Below are 20,048 nucleotides of genomic sequence, written 5' to 3'. Positions count from 1 at the left end.
CTTGTTCAATAGCAATGTATTGTTTATTCTGACAGTTATGGGTTCTCTATCCCTATGGTAATAAGCAATATAACTGTTTTGTGGTTTTCAAGGATTGGGAACTTTCCAACATGTTGTGTAGCTTGGAGCAGGATTGATGAAGATTGTTGACAGAGCTTTTCACAATAGACCACCCTTGTCTAATTCTGAGGTCCTGCCCTGTTAATGAGAGCATGTAGAATGGAAACAGAAACAGAATTATCAGAAACAGAATTATAAAATTTCATCAGTATAATTTCAGCTCACAACTGGGAACTTTTTCTAGAAACCTCTCTCAGTTTTGGTATCATAGTTTGCCACTTATTCGAGATCATCCCATATCCGTACTTTTCCCACAGCACCGCATTGTTAGCTGCCCAGAATCTCTGCTCCTTGGTCTACCGTGGTGATACCTACCAATCACTTGAATGGATCCTACTAGATTGTCATTCTAATCTCCTTGAGATGCTGCAGGAGAATGAGCCAGACAATACGTCTTGGATTGCTAAACGATGCCAGCAGCTGACGGCACTGATACGCTGCTCCACACTTCCTCAGAGCATTGAGATTCTTCAGCTGCAGGAAAAAGTAAGTCAAATAGCTTGAATCTTTGCAAGGTAAAAGCTCCAAATGTGTCTTTCCTCCAGTAGTAGTTGTAATAGGGTCTGGTCTGTGGACGTCACAGTTGTGTTTTTCCTACAAGTGGCTGCTAAAACTATGGTTGGCTGTTGGTACAAAAGTAAAACAATAATTTACACAGTGTTAAAAATCCCACGCAGCTATCAGAAGACCAGATAATGATACATGTACTAATAAATAATAAATAAAAATACAACCCTATTTAAAACTAATGCGACTAATGTCCATTTTGAACAAATTTAAGGTAAAATTGAAAAAACCAACCAAAAGGTGATATTTTTGTATACTCTGGCTGCCCATACAAGTTGTAGTTAAAGCAGAGTTCATCCCAACTCTTCCTGAACAATGTATAGAATTTACTTCTTTAAAAATGGCTCCTTTCTATAACTCTATTTTTCTGTCCAGTATTCACAAAGCTTAGCAAACAAAAGATTGAACGCTCAACCAACAATTTTGAGAGAACTGATGAATTGTTAGCTCATTAAGTATGATTTTGCGTAACTTCTTGATGTGTTAAACAGACATGTCAGAAGGGAGTGATAGCACAGGCAACATCTAGCCAAACCTTGTGCCAACTAGGTAATGCTCAGCTGGCGATGTATGACAATAGCCCAACATCTGATACTAGCAAGAAGGCTCTGATGGATGCAAGGCTTTCATACCGAGCAAGTATTGCTCAAGAAGGAAAGCCTAGCATAGGAGGGGAAATCCCCCAACAACTAAAGGGTAAGAACGAGTAGAATATGCATTGATCCAAGCACCTCAGATCCATCGTTGCTCAACACCTGGTTCTTGACCTATGTTGGTTTTGGCCTGTGTTTAGCGATGTGGTTGTGGCACAATTTGGAGAGAAAATATCGAAAGTGTAGAAAATCACTTGGAAAAATGCATGGTGTTAATGTTGGGTAGATTGAGAAAGAAAATGTGGTTATATGCTGAAGATTTTGAAATATACTACAGTGTACTGTGCTGTTTATTGTCACTTCCTAAATTGTGTAGCAGGCGTACAGTGTGCCAGTTCAGTATTGAAAAAAGCAACAACATTTGGGAACAAAATACATGCTTGAGGGAGTCTGCGTAGCACTGCGTTGATAGGGATGATTTCACTCATGCATCCAAATGACCTTGGACATGCCTCATTTTCAGCTGCGCTGTTTGAATACCCAACTGGTTCATTGTTGAGTATGAGATGTCAACCCTTTGATGCAACCCAAACCTGTCCATTCAGCAATTCTTTTGTCCTGTGTTAAATTTGGCAACAAAACTCTGATCTGCTTTTACTCAGGTCGTGTAATATTCTACAGTTCTTGTGTATCCCACGCTTTGTTGTTTCTGCTTGGATTAGAATGCCTGTCTTAGAAGGTTGCACTGCACCTTAATACAGCCCCATGGAAATCAATGAAAAGTCAGGGAGAGATAGCTCCACCTGGTGATGCTAACAAACAAGTTGGCCTCGTATGTTTCACTGAAAATTCAAGATTATGATCGCAAGGACAATTTCTGTCCAATTTCCTAAGGCTTAGCCACAAACAATTTTTTATCCTCCCTTCCCCTGAAATACCCCTCTAATAGTAGTCCAACTCTGCAATCGGGCCAATTTCATAGAGCTGCTTAAGCACAAATTTGCTTAAGCGCAAGAAAACCTTGCTTGATAAATCTAGTAACCAGCCAAAACTCCATTTGATGTATTTTTGGGGGGATCGTATTTACCTGTCTTTTGGTTAGCATGATAATCAGATAGAGTTTGAACATGGTAACCTTTTATTAAGCAAGGTTTTTCACACTTAAGCAAATTTTGTTCCTGAAGCAGCTCTATGAAATTGGGTCCAAGTCTGAATTTAGTCCCTTCCTCTATGCAACAGTGGAGGTTTTTGTTCACAAAACACCCTGAGCTGGAAGCCACAAGTCCCAAGTGCTTGATTTAGAGAAACCTTTTAAATAATTGGTGGGATCACAAAGTATCAGTGAATTTGTATGTAGGAGTCTAGTGAATTATTAGAATGGACCTTGACTTATATGATTTCTTCTTTTTTAAGAACAAGCTTGGTGGCAGGAAAAAGTGAAAGAAGAGGCCAAGAAAGCTGCTGCAGAGAAGGCCAAGACACCTGCTACTTCTGGCACAAAGGCACCAGCAGGTAAAGCACCAACAGCAACCAGAGGGAGAGGCGCATCTGCTAGAGGTGCTACAGCACCACCCAGAGGTGCTGCAACATCAACAAGAGGTGCAGTGACAGCAACAAGGGGTGCCACCAGGGGAGCAGGTAGGCAGGATTAATTCAAAATTTACCCACTCTGAAGCGTGAGTTAGTTTTTGCTGTACACAGAGCAGGTAGGCAGGATTAATTCAAAGTTTACCCACTCTGAAGCGTGAGTTAGTTTTTGCTGTACACGGAGCAGGTAGGCAGGATTAATTCAAAATTTACCCACTCTGAAGCGTGAGTTAGTTTTTGCTGTACACAGAGCAGGTAGGCAGGATTAATTCAAAATTTACCCACTCTGAAGCGTGAGTTAGTTTTTGCTGTACACAGAGCAGGTAGGCAGGATTAATTCAAAATTTACCCACTCTGAAGCGTGAGTTAGTTTTTGCTGTACACAGAGCAGGTAGGCAGGATTAATTCAAAATTTACCCACTCTGAAGCGTGAGTTAGTTTTTGCTGTACACGGAGCAGGTAGGCAGGATTAATTCAAAATTTACCCACTCTGAAGCGTGAGTTAGTTTTTGCTGTACACGGAGCAGGTAGGCAGGATTAATTCAAAATTTACCCACTCTGAAGCGTGAGTTAGTTTTTGCTGTACACATTGAAGTGATGACAGACACTTTTTTGTACCTGTTTAGATCAATTGTTCCTTTGTGATGTTATCCTCATTCCGCGTGCTGTCATTGTGTTTTGAGTGACTGTCATATTTTTGTTATTTAGCATTTAGTTTGTATGGCCCGGAACCAACTTCAAAATGTGGCAGGCAGATAAAACTATTTACCCCTGACCTGTGTAATTTGACATGGAAATATCACCGAAATTGATTTCAAACTATTACTGTTTGTTTTGCAGATAATTTGCATTAATTCATCACTCTTGGAAATTAGAGAATGTGTTCTGAACTTACAAAATCATATATCAGATGTCACAGGGACACGAAAAAAATCAGACCCCTGATTTATAGAATGACCTGTACCAATATTTCATCGATAAGTGCACAAAAGTGCTGTATTTTCAATATTTTGTTGGCTAAAATTGTCCTTGGATTTAGTAATACATTGTTGTGTAAGTGCATGGCATGAAACTAATAAGCAACCCTAGCTGTCTCAGGAATACATCCAAGGAGCAAATTATGGTTTTACAATTTCAACAGAAAAACCCATAAAATGAACAGTGTCTTCCCTGATTTACATACAGCAACAACCATCTCAGTTGTCCAGAAGAGCATGGAGCATTTACATGTTTAAAAAGTGCACTTTTCAATACGAATAACCCACAGGGGGTTGCTGTATAGTTCCCTGTACAAAGATGTGAAGTATAAAGTTGCACACAAAATGACTGTAAGAAATATCCATCTCTAGATTTCCTTGAGTTTTGGTCTCACAGTATCTATAGAGATACATGTATGTCAATTAATGGAATTTGTAATGAGCATATTACTCAACTAACTTGTGGCATACATGTATGTTAATCCAGTCATAAGACTGATGTTGTTCCATTTTGTGTTAATTTTGTTTTGTCCTTGGCTACATCCAAACAGCAAGGGGAGGAGCTGTATCCAAGGGACCTTCCACTCCAGCCAGAGGGGGTACAGCATCACGTGGAGGGGCAGCTTCTAAACCTGGTCCTCAGGTTAAAACATCGTCCAAAGCATCTAGTGTATCTAAGGTAGCAGCCCCTGCTAAGGTTAATGGTACAGCCCCTGTCAAGACACCAGAACCTCAGCCAGAGAAACCTACAGATACAGGTACAATGTTTTCCTGTTGATTTGGAGGATAAACAGGGCACTCTACACTCTCATGTCTTTTGTGAAAGTTGGTGTTAAAGTGAATAGGAAATATATATGTGCTTGGCTGGTCTTAAACATGGGTTTAAGACTAGCTCAAGAGAACTGGACGTGACTAATGCCTGAGATGCAGGTGAGGGCATTATCAGTATTCAGTTTCCTGATCTGGCCAAGCACATATTTATTCCCTTTCATAAATACCTTGTTTAGTCAGGGAGTCAAAAGAAGTTAATATACGATTGGTTTTCAACGATTTTGTTGTAAAATTTTATTTCATTTTCCCGAACACCCCTGTCCATTCTATGGTTTATTCCTTGTCCAAGTTGTCCAATAGAATCTCCTTATATGAACTTGAGGCGCACGTGGCGAGCTGCATGCACACGGACTCTTGACCAGTCAGATTTGATAACCGGTTTTGTATCCAGGTGCCAACGCATGATTTACGCAGCAGGCATTATCACTTCTCAGCGGGCATTATCAAATGGTAATACCCGGTCAAGTTGATCGTTGTTGAATAGGAGTCTGCTTGAGATATTTATGAATAGAAAAATTGAAATTCAGTTACAGCACCCTAGTATTGTAATTTTTTGTTTGAATTTAAATAGCTTGCAAAACACTTCTGTCCTTTAGAGCAGTTGTGATCAGGTTGCCCAATATATGACTTATCATTGCAGAATGAGCTTAAAGTCAGACATTGTTCTCGGTACATTGACGCAAATCAAACTTTGAAGGGGTGGTCAATCATTTGTTTCCAGCTGACCTTCAGTTTGTGAATCCTGTTCTGCTTCAACCTATTTTTGTCTTTATAATAGAAAAATATCTTTCAAACATATTGTCTGACTGATCATTGACTTTGATGGGGGATTTTCAATAGTCATTTCTGAAAATAAACTCCATTTACAATTTGTACATGTATTTCCAAGACTTAACACAAGTACCCCTTCCATGTATACCATAGGTAAGCTCTTATTCTGCATTATCCAGAAACTAAAATTTCTCAATTCTTAAAAAGTGTGACTTGAAGCTCACTTCATGGTGACTGGTCACATGTAAAGATTTTTTAATAAGAGCGACTATTGATCATTGATTACACCTGTCAGGCAAGGAGACACAACCTGTGCCAAGTAATGCTCCATTGAATCGTATCACCTACCCAGCACGGCTTGGCTTAGCGAGGGCGCTGGCCAGAGAAGCAAAGGACACGTCAGAGTCGCAGGTGTTGTACAATGACGTCATTGTCATGGCTCCACAGGTCTGTCACGCAACTTGCTTATTTGATTGAGAATAGAGGTGAAACTTAGTGATCTGGTCTGAATTTGTAGGGAACACGTGAACACACATTGTTAACATTTTGTGAAAACTACAAACAGTTGTATAACATGTATGGAGAGTATTTAAGTTTAATACCATAAGCTTCAGGAAATAACCTCATATCTCGACAGGAGAAGTTTTAGAGAGCCCCTTATTTCTTTGTTTTTGAGTTGTCAAGTTGAGAAGTATATAATTTTATCTTCCTGGAAAATTAGTAGTTCCTCTTGAGGCAGCTACTGCACTTTGTTATCAAGTAAGAAGTCTGCAGACGATTGTTGGTTGGTTTTAAATGGGTTTGAGTAAAGGTTTCAAAGTTATCTTAAGTTTGATCAAATTGGGTCTATTTATTTCACATCCTATTTAATTCATGTGTTAGTAGGTAGAAGAGCATTTCCAAACTTCATAATAGGTACAGAAGGGTACCTTAAGATATCAACAGATCAAAAGTATTTAGAGCCCCTGAAGAATATCTTTGTACCCAAAACTCAAGGCTATCTGAGCATTTATTCAAGGATTTTATCCTTAAATTTTAACATACAACACTGACACATGACTTAAGGATTTCAGAGAAATAACACCATGGGTTGCAAGCAAACATTTAAACCTTCAAATACCTGTCATAGTCTACTCTATTTCATTTTAAGATCCACGATGCCTACATTGAGCTTGCTGATCTCCTAGTCAAGGAAGAACCCTTGAAGGCGGTAGACGTGTATGATCAGTTCCCATTCCCTGAGGAATCTTCATTTGACGATGCCTACCTTCATGGGGAGGTTGTACGACTTCTCATGAAACACGAACAGTTTGATGATGCCAGACTGGAGAAACACTTGATATCCTGGGGACGTGTCATGGGGATAGGTAAGGAGTGTTGCTCTTAGGATGTGAAAGCCAGTTGGAGTTGAAACAAGACAGTTCCGAACTTTTTTTGTTTGTGTTTGTACAAACCTGTTTCAACAATTATTCCAGTATTTTTCTGCATCCAAAATCACCAAAGCTCATGCAAACTCAGCATTTGCAAGTTTTTCATCAGACTACATTTAAAATCTTCTTTGGGATTTCAGCCACCAAACTGAATGGCATGGTACCACCTTAACCACCTAGATCTGGGTACCACCTTAGCCACCTAGATCTGGGTACCACCTAAACCACCTAGATCTGGGTACCACCTTAACCACCTACATCTTAGTACCACCTAAACCACCTAGATCTGGGTACCACCTTAACCCCCTGGATCTGGGTACCACCTTAACCACCTAGATCTGGGTACCACCTTAACCACCTAGATCTGGGTACCACCTTAACCACCTACATCTGAGTACCACCTAAACCACCTAAAACTGGGTACCACCTTAACCACCTGTATCTGGGTACCACCTTAACCACCTGGATCTGGGTACCACCTTAACCACCTACATCTGGGTACCACCTTAACCCCTAGATCTGGGTACCACCTTAACCACCTACATCTGGGTACCACCTTAACCACTTACATCTGGGTACCACCTTAACCCCTTGGATCTGGGTACCACCTTAACCACCTGGATCTGGGTACCACCTTAACCACCTGGATCTGGGTACCACCTTTAACCACCTAGATCTGGGTACCACCTTAACCCCTAGATCTACCTTGGAATATTTCTCATGTCTATCCATTTTAACCACTTGCTATAGGACAAGATGCCGGGTCATTTTCAAGATTTTCCGTTTTCAGAATTTTTTATTTAAAGGCCGTTTATACCAAAATGAAGGACTCTTTGGGCACTACTCTAAAGCTGACAGGTAAAATTCATTGACTCCTGAATATTTCAGCCAGGCCTGCATCCTTGGAAAAAGGTTGTGCGGTGTTACGTAAGATTCTCTTGTTCCCAAAACCGGCACAGTGCACTGCTGACCTCTTTGCAATAGGGGCCAGATTAGCGTGCAGCGGTGCTGTGTGGCTCATCACTGCGGTGGTGGAGAGCTCTTGTCCCTGGTGGTAATCCGCTCCCGCTAAATGCCTCAAACCGTGGTATACTGTTTCAAAACAAGGCTGGATGTTCTCCACTATAGAGAGCGAAAAAATTTGGGTAATGCTCAGCAGCTCAGTCTTTTGTACTGAGCATGGTCTTTTGTTATAAGGCCCAACTCTTTTGTCCCAGTTCCAGGCTCCCCGGCTCTGCATATAAAGCCTATGTACTCGAAAACGGGTCGCCCGGCAGGTAGTGGTTAATTAATATTCCATGAAATGAACATAAAAATTGTATTCACCTTTAAAAATCTTACTTCTCTTTTAACCAAACTAATTTCACCGGGAAGATGGTTTTGTATGCTTTTTATGAACCATATCAACATTTTTTCATGCTGATTTTTGGCATTCAGAAATCAGTTTCTGTAGTACAGTCTTGATAAATTCCATTTTTTCTCTTTCAAAGGTTGTCTGGAGAAGTACGTTGAAATTCTAGACTCCAAGTTTAAAACCAAACTCTTGATGAATGTGTTTGCTGGTGTGAACAAGAAGTCAGTGGACGACCCAGATATGCAAGCTTTCTTCAAGTTTAAGATGTGGCTGTGAGGGAGTAACTCATCAAAGATATAACAAGTGCTGTAGGGAAAAGGTTTGGTATTCAAATGTTACTTTCTTTTGTATTCATTCTCTGAGGATTGTTTTAGATATTTCTGCTGAAATTTTGAAACCATTTTTACTCATGAAAAAATTTCGATTATTATTTCAATAACTTGCCATAAGTGTGGCTGTATTTTAACATGCATAACCTGTGTTAATATTTAAATGGTCAGGTAAGGAAATGTTTTCAGATGTCTCCATAAGCTGTAATTCTGCATTGTAGAGTTGCTAATTTTACATTGCCATTTTGCCTGTCTGTGACTCATAATAAATAATGTTTACTCAGTAATGTGCAAGGGATTATGAACAAGGCAGCCAATTTTCTGGTCAGTGCCTTTGTTATGGAGAGTATGCACAAAAGATGTACTAATATGTATCCCACACTGACCAGGAAAGATGACTGATGAGCATTACCTCTATTACAAGGATACCAGACTTCTGGCAAATGCTGGAATTTCACCTTTCACCTTTTGGGAAAACCTCCGGCCTTCAGCATTTGTGTACCAGAACAACATTTTTAACACAGCAACTTTCCTAAAACTCTAAAAGCATTCAGCGCTTAAATTTCTGATCTCAGTGTGCTCTAATTCACATTAAAAAAATTGATTTACACATAGCACGGGGCACTGTGTGAATTGTGTCCTTTGAAATACAAATGCAGGAACTCCACTTTGTCAGTTATGCTTGTGCGTCAAATGGTTTTGTGAGCGTGTGCTTGGAGCATGTACATAACATGCCAGGCTAACTATACACAAACATCATTTCATGTGTCACAGTTAAACATTGCATCAAGTTTGGAGTTCTAAATGTATCAAAATGGAAGTCGAAAGTGGTTAAAATGAATTAATGGAAGAGGAAAAAATAAGTTCAGCTTCTAATTTTTCTGGGAATTTATGCCCACTTTCAAACTTTTCCAGCCCTGGAGTTAGAACCGACTGGCATCCCTGGAATTACTAGCACAGATGTCTTTGCCACTTTACCACAGAGATTGTCAAGGTCAGAAGGTCATGCAGATAGGCAGCAAGTAGCCTTGCACAGTTATGTGTAGAAACTGTGTTCAGTTCTGGTTGCAGTTGCTTCAAATCCAGCATCGTTTGGTTTTAATTTGTGGAAGTTTTACTACAGGAAATCTGAAGTGCTAGAATGGACACATTTTGCAGTTTTTGTGAGATAGTTTTTATTTTTTCTTTGTCTCAAATTAAAATTTCATTCTCCGTCCATGTTCAAATCCGTCCTAATCTCGCTTTAAAATAAGCAAAAGCCATTTTTGGACAGTTGCAGTGTTTATTCATTTTATGTACAAACTGAGTTCTACTTGGAAGACTGTAACCACTTCCTGCTGGGGCAGTTATCAATGTTGATGATGCTGGGCCGGGATATTTATCATTTTTTTCTGTTTTCAAAATCCTTTAAAAATTCCTATCTTCATTTACCGGACACTTACAAACACGTGAAGGACTGCCTGGTTTCCAATCTAGCCTGACAGACAAAATCTATTGACGCCTGAATATTTCAGCCAGGTCTGCAGCCTTGTAAAAGAGCCCAGATTGTGCGATGTTATATAACATTCTTTTGTTCACGAACCTGACTCAATGTGCTGCTGACCTATTTTCAATAGGGGCCAGATTAGCATGCAGCGGTATTGTGTGGCTCATCGCTGCGGTGGTGGGGCGCTTTTGTCGCCGGTGGTAATCCGCTCGCTCTAAATGCCCCGAACCGCGGTATACTGTTCCAAAACAAGGCTGTATTATCTCCACTTTTGAGAGTGAAAAAATGTTGGTAATTCCTAGCAGCCTGGTTTTTTTTTCAAAGTACAGTCTTTTGTTACAAGGCCCTGTTCCCTTTGTCCGAGTTCGGAGACCCCAGCCCCACACATAAAGCATACTTGTCCGGAATCCCCGGCAGGAACTGGATAATACAACTTGATGTCCTTGAAGTAATTCACTTGTATTGTATGACATATATTAAACCATCAAAATATCAGACTTAATTTTGTACTTATAATTTTGTGTAAGGACCGTTTCCATTTGAACAGAGAACTTTCTCCATGACAAGTGTCTTTATGTATATCTATGAATCGATATGCACACATTTGTTGTTTGTACTATTTTCCAAGTTTGCAGTGCATAAAAGTTTGGAAAGATTTCTTAAAATGTCTGGTTCTTACTTTGTTGTGTCCACAAACCTTAAATAACTGTTATAAATACTCTGAATCTTATCATTCCTACTGGTAAGGAACAACACATGGTGGTTTCAACACATCCAAGATCCTTCCCATGACTTGAATATTGTTGACAATCAAAGTTTGAAAACAAGAGCAAGTGTCAGGACACAGGAATCTGTAATTTCAGGAACATAGCTCTCTGATCATGTACCATCAATGGGAATGCAAGATAAACAATGCCTCTCATTACTACATACGGCCTAGGCTAGGCTTTGTTGTACATGTGTCTTATGATAGTTCATCAGTTGAAGGAAATTACACAAAGAAACCACCTATCCCCAAGGCACAACTATGACATCACAGAATCATGCTACATTAAAGCAAATCCTGACAGAGCCCAGGGAAGGCCCCCCTTAACATTTTTGACATTGCTGCAGTGCAGTTTTTTCACGAGCAAAGCCTTCATATTTTAATAAGTCATTGCAGACATTTTGATGCACTTGTGTGGACTAGACCAAATAACTGCAACAAAAAGGCATATGTAAGATTACATAGAAACATCACATTCTTATAGATGAATGTCGTGACATGCGTGCCAAGTTTTAAAAAAATCAGACATAGGACAAAAGACTTTGGAGGGTTGAGCTGATTCCCAGCTGTGAGATGGTCCAAAAATTACGCGGCTCTTTTAGGGTTGAACTACTAAACTACCTAAAAAACATTGCCACTAAAAATTGTTCTTGCAGTTACTTTTCATAACCAAAAGGACAGTTACAAGTTCAAGCAAATTACCTTAATCTGTTTTTACCCTTTGGTATGAATGGCAGGTTACATTTACAGTGAGGAGGTTTCATACCAATCACAATTCCTCCTTATAAATCCTTTTCTCTGTCTAAATCCTGAGTATCTGAGCAGCAGACAGGGCAGTTACTCCAACAGTCTTGGTATTCTCTGATGGTGTGATAACCAGCTTTGCATAAGTACCACCAACTTGACCTCGGGTCAAACGACCAGGGTTGATAGTCAGACACCCACAGGCCTCCTGTCATAAAAAACAACAAATTTACTAAAAAACTTATGAAAAATGACATAACCTCAACCAAACTATACCTAGTGTAGCTGTTTTTCGAGGATATTTCTTTGAAGGTTTTTAATTTAAGCAGACATTAAAAAATCTTTGGCTCTTTTCTGAAAAGATAGATGCCCCACATGTATGTCCACATTACTTCCTCTCCTTGTAGTATTCAACCCAAGAAAAGTGTCGGGAAAATAAACCAGAATGTCTTCGATGTTTTAAGTCTTCACAGGCCCATTACAAGTGGATGTCTTTCCTACTTTGCAGCTGGGGCTTACATCCTCTGACATACAACTACAGTACGTCCTCTCACCTTGATAAACCATCTGAGGTCTGACGGACTAATGAACACATCAGGAGTGACTTCCATGTGAGCAAACTGCTCATAATGTTCATAGTCAATGGGCATGCATTCAGGGGGTGGGTAGAGAGGGTAATAGTTGTGTTGAGTCAGGATGTGTTTCGTCAGACGTCCTAGACGATCTGATGAACCTGGTGGACTGAAGATATGAAAGAGAGAAAAGATGAACACTTCTGCACTTTTATACTTTTCACAAATTCTAACAATAAAATGGAAGTCAGTATTCTTGTTTGAATAGGTTTGCAAGCGTAAACACAAGTGTTCAATTGTTAATAGCCACTATTAAGCAGAAACAATTTCCATTTGAAGGCATAAACATATCTGCTAACCAGAACTTTACAACAGCCACACGTCTCTATCTTTTAATGTGTTATTGAATCAGGACTTAGATGTAAGGAAATTTTTAAAAGGTTTTGGATCCTCAACTGAATTAAACAAGATTCCAATTTTAATGTCAGTAGCTCCCAGGTTAGGCTTAACAGGAACTGCTTCTTCAAACTAAATGAAATGGTGTCAAGAGCACTTGTTTGTGATGCAATTTTCCACTGGTAATGTCCCATTCTTTTATTGTAATCTCAGGTAATAGTTCTGTAAAGAATCACAAAGAAACCACCATAAAAGTAAAAACTAGCAAAAAGTAATTTACTTACTGTGAGATTTCTTCGCTTCCAAGGTGAAACAGAATGTCACTTGATGTCAGGCCAAACACAACACCATTGATGGATAGTGTACAAGGGTCAGACACAAAGTGTAATCTCTAGACATACAAAAAGGACAAACATTACAAAGCCATAAAAACTGATAAATGAACCATCAGAATCAAAGTAAACACCTCAAGAGTGGTATGATAATCCCTGGGTGCTGGCTCTGCATGAGATTTACCATGTGGTCCTTCTACGACTCGTGTAAAGCTACTCCCAGCATCTGCCTCTTGACAAACTTTGTATTTCACCCCAACAGAAAAACAGTGAACACAACCCTACAGGAGACTGCTTTCAAATGGTCACTCCAATTCAAGAGCACCTCTGAGGAAAACATGTTTTCTCTGATTTTATCTGTTCAAATAAGTATGGAAGCGTCCAAAGCGAACGCAGTGTCGTTTGTCTTCAGAGCTTCAACTATGACGAGCTAAAAAGGTTTTTTTTTTCGGTTCATGCCAAGATGCGAATTCGGAATGTAGAATGCATCATTCGGAGTAAACAGAAAACGAGGGGAACCCTCGTGTTTGTAGTGGATAAACCCTTGTCTATGCCTAACAATGGCTACAAACAATGGCTACATGCATTGTGATGCACGAGAGTTTATCCATTAAGAACACAGGGCAAGGGTTCCCCTCGTTTTCTCTGAATGATGCAGTCTACATTCAGAATTTGCACCTTAGCATGAACCAAAAATAAAACCTTTTTAGATTGTTATAAATGAGCTCTGAAGGCAAATGACATGTTCGATTTGGATGCTTCCATATAAATTTAAACAGATAAAATCAGAGAAAACATTAAGTACTCATAAAAACTCTTAGCTCTCAGCTAATCTAGGATATTTTGTCTATGCTCACTGGCCAGCACTTACATCCTTGTCTGGAAGACTATCCGGTATTTGGAAGGGAGGCTGAGGATATATGAAGTCGTGATGGACATCACGCAGAGAAGGAACTATCACCAAATGGGTTCCAATCCTGAAATTGGAAATATTCTGTTTTACCTGTGTTTTTCTACGAAACTCAGTAGCCTTCTTTCCACAATATGTTATGATCAGCGGGGGCACAGTGTCTATCAACCGTTATCCTTTTACGAGTGTTTTCATACAAGAGCTGACCATAGTAATCAATATTAGATGATGCATGAATTATATTGCATTCTCTCCAGGTTGTTTATGTTGCATAATGCGAATACAAATCTTAACGTCACTTAGCATTCACAGCAAAAGTTGACATGTGTTTAACGTTTTACATTTGTGTTGTTAAATTTTGATATGGCACCACAAGTTGAGTTCATATTTCTGCTGGCAACAGCAGCAAGGCAGAATCCATCCCTGCTGCTGGCAACAGCAGCAAGGCAGAATCCCTGCTGCTGGCAACAGCAGCAAGGCAGAATCCCTGCTTTCCTAACAGCATGTCATACAGAAACTGGGGAGTGTGTACATAATAAGGTATGTTTGTAAACTAGCCGCTTGAAAAGAAAATTTTGAATCCTGCGAGTGCTGTACAAAAACCAGAAAAGTAACACACACGTTCAACAGACCACTTAAGCTTTTGCCCTCTTGCACAGAAAACACACGTTCAACAGACCACTTAAGCTTTTGCCCTCTTGCACAGAAAACACACGTTCAACAGACCACTTAAGCTTTTGCCCTCTTGCACAGAAAACACACGTTCAACAGACCACTTAAGCTTTTGCCCTCTTGCACAGAAAACACACGTTCAACAGACCACTTAAGCTTTTGCCCTCTTGCACAGAAAACACACGTTCAACAGACCACTTAAGCTTTTGCCCTCTTGCACAGAAAACACACGTTCAACAGACCACTTAAGCTTTTGCCCTCTTGCACAGAAAACACATGATCACAGACACACTACATTTTACAAGAATTTTAAAATCCCATTGAATATGCCACTTCAGAACTCTCAGTTACAAAAACCCAGATAAACAGACTTAAGAGGGAGCTATGGTAAGTTTCAGCAAGATATTTGTGAAAAAGTCAAATAGGAAGATGACATTAAGATGCTCCATCTTCCCACACGTAGTGCACTAACCAATAGGAAGATGACATTAAGATGCTCCATCTTATCACGTAGTGCACTAACCAATAGGAAGATGACATTAAGATGCTCCACCTTCCCACACGTAGTGCACTAACCAATAGGAAGATGACATTAAGATGCTCCACCTTCCCACACGTAGTGCACTAACCAATAGGAAGATGACATTAAGATGCTCCACCTTCCCACACGTAGTGCACTAACCAATAGGAAGATGACATTAAGATGCTCCATCTTCCCACACGTAGTGCACTAACCAGGTAACTTGAGAATGTTCTCATACTTACTTTTTTGTGGCCTCCACAAGTTTCATCATTTGTATCTTGAAGAGATCCGCAGGATCTTGAGTGTAATCCTAATGCCAAGAAACCAAACTGTCAACAAATACAAGCCTTCTACAACTGAATTCATTCTATAAAAAATCATTCAAATGAATTCACTTTTTTTTTTTCGAAACCTTATTAGAAAGAGCTGGTTATTTTGGACCATCTCACCATGGGGGGGGGAACCACCCTGCAGGACTACACGTAGGCTATCCCGTTCCCACTTTCTGTTAAACTGCGTGGAAAAACGCTCCTTAACAGCACAAATATGAAGTTTCAACTTCAATCATTTGAAGATCAAAGCCACACAAGTGCCACCCTGTGTGCATTAAGCACAGCATTGTATATACATTTTCCACTGACCTGTCTTGGAATATTGGGTACTGCCTGAGAACGGCAAGCTTGATTTTCACAAAATTGGTGTCACAATGCCCACAGTTACTGAAAAAAGTTTTGGCTCGAGAAAATATACACCGAGGTAATACTGGAAAAAATCCTCCCTCCCTCAGCTCTTTTAGGATTAAAATTAGAATCTACCTTTATTTTGGCATGGTTGGCATCAACAAATGGACCAAACTGTTGAAAGAAAACCAGAAAACAGCAACTTGATTGTCAAACACTTGCTCCTTGAAATTAGGCTGTAGGAGACAGGGGCAGACTAGCTCAGTTGATAGAAAAACATTTCTGGATGTTTACTCATTCAGGTCCGGCTACTGTCAATACTTTTTCTAATTTAATTTAACAGATTTAAATTTCACATATGGTACATTTGCTGGCATGTTATCAGATATTCTGGCTACCATGCAAATTTATTGGCGACATGAGGAGTGGAAAACTACACCGAATTGGAGGAGGGCAACTGGTCTTGTTGTGCTTTGGTTTATAAAGTTGGGACCTGAAGAGTAGTAAGATTTCAGTTCTTCAGTAGTTCTATACAAGAAGAATGTTTACTTACAAGAATACAAACATCAGGTGTTTCTTGCACCATTACCCGTATCAGGTCATCGAAAGGCTCATAGCTAAGTGTATCGACCGTTGTGTATGGCCCACCAGCTGTCATCACATGTAATGGACCATAGTCTGCTAGTGAGGTATCTTCTGACTGGTTCAAAGGCAGGGCAATACTCTGTGCAAAGAAATGACAATAAATGTCAGGATCACTCGAAACCAATGCCATATGATTGATTCTTACCTTTCCAACAGCATTCTTGAAAATAGCCCACTCAGTCCCTCAGCATTTCCTCATGTTAATCTTTCTCTGATTATGTCACAGTCAAATTATTACCAACCAGTGGCGGGTAAAATTACAGCTGGCCATCAGTGCAATCATTGTTGGAAAATCTCAGGCAAAATATGACCCTTTTTAAAAGTAATGGGGCAGATATACTTTTACAGGCAAATCCTGGAACCAATCAAGGGTGATATATCTGAAAATTTTGGCCATCCACAGAAATGGTAGGTAACATGAGAGGGGTCTATTGATGTACATGTAAGAGGTGCCGAGGGAGTAGCAAACATGACCTAATTTGCGGAGCATACGTACACATCACGATGTGATTGACACCAATGTACAACCAGACAGGGTTACCCCTTGAGTACTGATATGTTTGAGGAGATTTTGCCAATATTCTAGCACCTAAAACAAAAGTGAGTGTTTTCAGACGGCCTCAATAAATTATGTATAGTATAACAGCATATTCACTCTCAAATTCCACTCTAATATAAAACAATCTTGTATTCTGTGTTCCTCTCTACCATTCCGTATGATTGAAACTGATGTATTTCAAAATATCTAAATTACTTTGGTTTTCCTTCCATCTTCGTCTATTTTAAGTGTAAGGAAGTAAAATTCAACAGAAAAGCCTGAGGTGGTCACTAAAATCTGTGAGATGGGTTGCCTCACAGTTGAATAGGAAGGGGAAACCCTGCAATCAGACACCTGACCAGACACAAAACCTGTCATAAGAATAAAAGTAACTGGGTGAAAAATAGGGTTACAGTGCAAAAGTACGAAGCCCAACTTGAGACTAAAATTTTTGAACAAAGTGCTTGCTTGACTAACCTCATAGATTTTTGAAGCCACCAACTTGACACCTGTACTATTGATGCCATCCAATGTGATGATCTGTCCAGGAAATAACGAGAACTCCTTGATGTTTGATAGACTCAGCATTACTTGCTTGCCAGAGGAAGTTTCAACAGATCCTTCAAGGAGAACAGACTGGGCATTGAGACGACCGTTGCTGGTGTCACAACAAACACGACCGACGACTGTGACTGATTCCTATCAAACAAAAAACAAAGGGTGATATCAACAGCTGGTAATTAAGCCTTTAGATTGAAGCCCAATAGTAAGACCAGCAAGATGTGTTCCCGAGAGTGAAACTGGACTCATCTCAACACATTCTCATCCATAGATTGCGACACGGCAAGGTCATTCAATCTCCCTTCAACCCTGTCTTGCACACCATTGAACACTCTTGTCACAACCCAAGTTGTCTTTTTGTCTCAGACCTGACCAGCACTGGGAGATAAAACTAGTTTAAGTTTCCAACATGTAAGTACAAGGAATTGAATGCATTCAAATAACAATCCTCTGATTTGAAAAGGAATCTTTTGCTGCTCAATTCCCTTATGGTATTTTTTTCAGTGACTACCAGACCCAAGTTGATTTCAAAGGTAAAACTTCAGACATCAATTTTTTTGTAGAATGGTCATCACATGAATGTGCAGTAATATGATACACCATACAACATTTCAGCTTAAAGAATCCATAGAGTCCACAGAAAAAGCCTTAATTTCAATTTGTGAAACACTTAAGGTACAAGACTTCTAAGTTTTGTTCCCGAGTAATGCGTATTTCAGGCCATATTATCTGGTATATCTGATGATGTCATTTGACATCAACCTACCTTTAAGGGAGTCAGGTTGGTGAGGTGGTTCATTCCTTGCCTTCCACCTCTGTGGCCAAGGTTCAATTCCCGGCCCGGTCCACATGTGGATTGGGTTTTCAGTCCCTACCTGATTACCTGATCAGGGTTTTCCTCCCACCTCTAAAACTGTACCTGCTTCTCATTGTCTCCTCTCTAATAGATTGTTCAGTCTTGCAAGCTACAGTGCCTGGGGACCTTTTGAGGAATCCTTGGTGTCATTACCAGAAATGATAAATAATAAAGTTAATACCTGGATAGGAAGTGCAAGATGAGAGAAACTTTCTATTCCATGTGTTTCTTGGAGTTGTTGTGCCATACTTTCTATCATATCATTCAGAACTGTAAACAAAGCAAAAAAAAAACCCAAACCAGGGAATTGTTTTAATCGCTTGAAAATCAAACATGGGCTGACCATTTTGCCTCAAATTTTAGGTACACAGGAAAAATGTATGTACATCAGTGTGTCAGTATTATTGTGACATGAAAAAGTTCCCGTAATCATGCAGGCTTTCCATCTATGCATTTGCAAAACTCTACGGCTTGTTTTTTCATCTTGCTTTGATCCGTTCTTTTCCCTCGATAATGCCATCTATACTTCAATTTGCCTTGTGGTACATTCACACGAGATGGACAAACATAATGAAGGGGTGCAAGTGGTCACGTAAAATTAAAGCAGAAATGTAAAAGGTTCCCATACTTTTGTACATACCAGGTGAAATGCAGGGTCAACATCTAAACAAAAAAAAACCAAAATCAGCTAAAAAGCTGTATTCTTACACCCCTGATATCGCACACAATTAGCACCCGGATTATTCACAAGGAATTCCCTGGATTAATTAACAAGTTGAATACATAGCATGTTTAGGCATTTCTTAATCATTTTTGGGATGACCATTACATATAAGCAACCAAAAAGCTCAATCATGCTTCATAGTCCTAATTGTTCAAATGGAATGTAACCTTTCACAAACTCTGAGTGGTTTAGGTTCAAAATTCACAATTGATTCAACTGGCATGTCTTTGTCTATACCTTTTTCTGCAATCTGTATTTTTCTTTTTAATAGGGAAGAGAGGGTGGTGATTACTACGTAAGGTAAAAAAATATTTAGAAATCTTCATTTACCACTGGCTTTGTCGGTGAATTTATGGAACATATACTTGTAATTCTTTTTGAGAGCACTGTCTTCATCGAAGTACTGCACTGAACATGTCTGAGCATTTGTTCCTTTCCAAGATGTGCGACTAGTTGGACCATAACTTGCTACCACCTCACACTGATTGCTTCGACTGCTGTACTTCTGGGATGGAGTTGCCCTAGTAAAGCACAGTTTAGGAAAATATGTGACAGAGAAAATTTAGAACCACATGGCATCTAAAAACTCAAAACGTACAAAAATGTGTAAATAACTTTATTTGGATGATTCCAATCAATTTATATCTACTTCCATGACAAATACTGCAGTAAATGACCATAAATCAAGAGCAATGTAGTCACTTGTCAAAGGTATTATTCCACAAGGAGCTGTTCTTGAACAAGTTCTTGCCATAGTTACTATTTTAAACCCAACGACAATGTCAAGGAGTGACATTTGCCATACCATCAAGCCATGGGCCATGGCTTTTAAGGGATTCCATGCTTATCCTCCACAAAATTGCAAAAGCTTTACTTTCCAACTCTACCATCTTTCAGCTGAGTCACAGGTTGGACCTATATCAATCTTTTTTTCTGTTGGCTGTTACAGTTTGTATACTTACACAACTGGTGGAGAGAAACTGGCAGGTGAGAATGGAATATTGCCATGGCGATGTACACCCTGCAGTCTCTTATTAGGAGGATTCTCTGGTGTAGTATGAAGTCGCTTGTGTTTACTCTGTGA

General features: G+C 39.6%; 2 protein-coding genes across 3 annotated transcripts in view; one reads left to right on the top strand and one right to left on the bottom strand.

The window, feature by feature from the left end:
• LOC110980514 (uncharacterized) overlaps positions 1-10,710 on the top strand; it is a 25,385-nt gene extending 14,675 nt beyond the window's left edge. For both annotated transcript variants that reach the window (XM_087140198.1, XM_087140194.1), the window contains exons 13-20: positions 378-606; positions 1,179-1,383; positions 2,694-2,918; positions 4,396-4,602; positions 5,742-5,893; positions 6,597-6,813; positions 8,367-8,549; positions 9,475-10,710. In XM_087140198.1, coding sequence (XP_086996324.1) covers positions 378-606; positions 1,179-1,383; positions 2,694-2,918; positions 4,396-4,602; positions 5,742-5,893; positions 6,597-6,813; positions 8,367-8,506 — 1,375 coding nt within the window. In that variant the 3' untranslated portion in view covers positions 8,507-8,549; positions 9,475-10,710. The remainder of the gene's footprint in view (positions 1-377; positions 607-1,178; positions 1,384-2,693; positions 2,919-4,395; positions 4,603-5,741; positions 5,894-6,596; positions 6,814-8,366; positions 8,550-9,474) is intronic.
• LOC147800742 (DNA polymerase alpha subunit B-like) lies at positions 9,710-20,048 on the bottom strand (the record flags this gene model as incomplete). Its single annotated transcript, XM_087137149.1, has 11 exons — positions 9,710-11,763; positions 12,110-12,296; positions 12,808-12,914; positions 13,727-13,832; positions 15,203-15,270; positions 15,776-15,814; positions 16,194-16,364; positions 17,301-17,522; positions 18,422-18,510; positions 19,295-19,485; positions 19,927-20,048. Coding segments are annotated over 11 exons (1,452 nt in total), but the record flags the coding sequence as incomplete, so codon positions are not given.

Source organism: Acanthaster planci, linkage group LG01, assembly GCF_054643075.1.
Source record: "Acanthaster planci isolate LZ-2023a linkage group LG01, COTS_SCS, whole genome shotgun sequence".
In the NCBI taxonomy this organism is placed as follows: Eukaryota; Metazoa; Echinodermata; class Asteroidea; order Valvatida; family Acanthasteridae; genus Acanthaster; species Acanthaster planci.
Note: the sequence above shows the minus strand (reverse complement) of the source record. Positions and strands in the feature narration are given on the sequence as shown.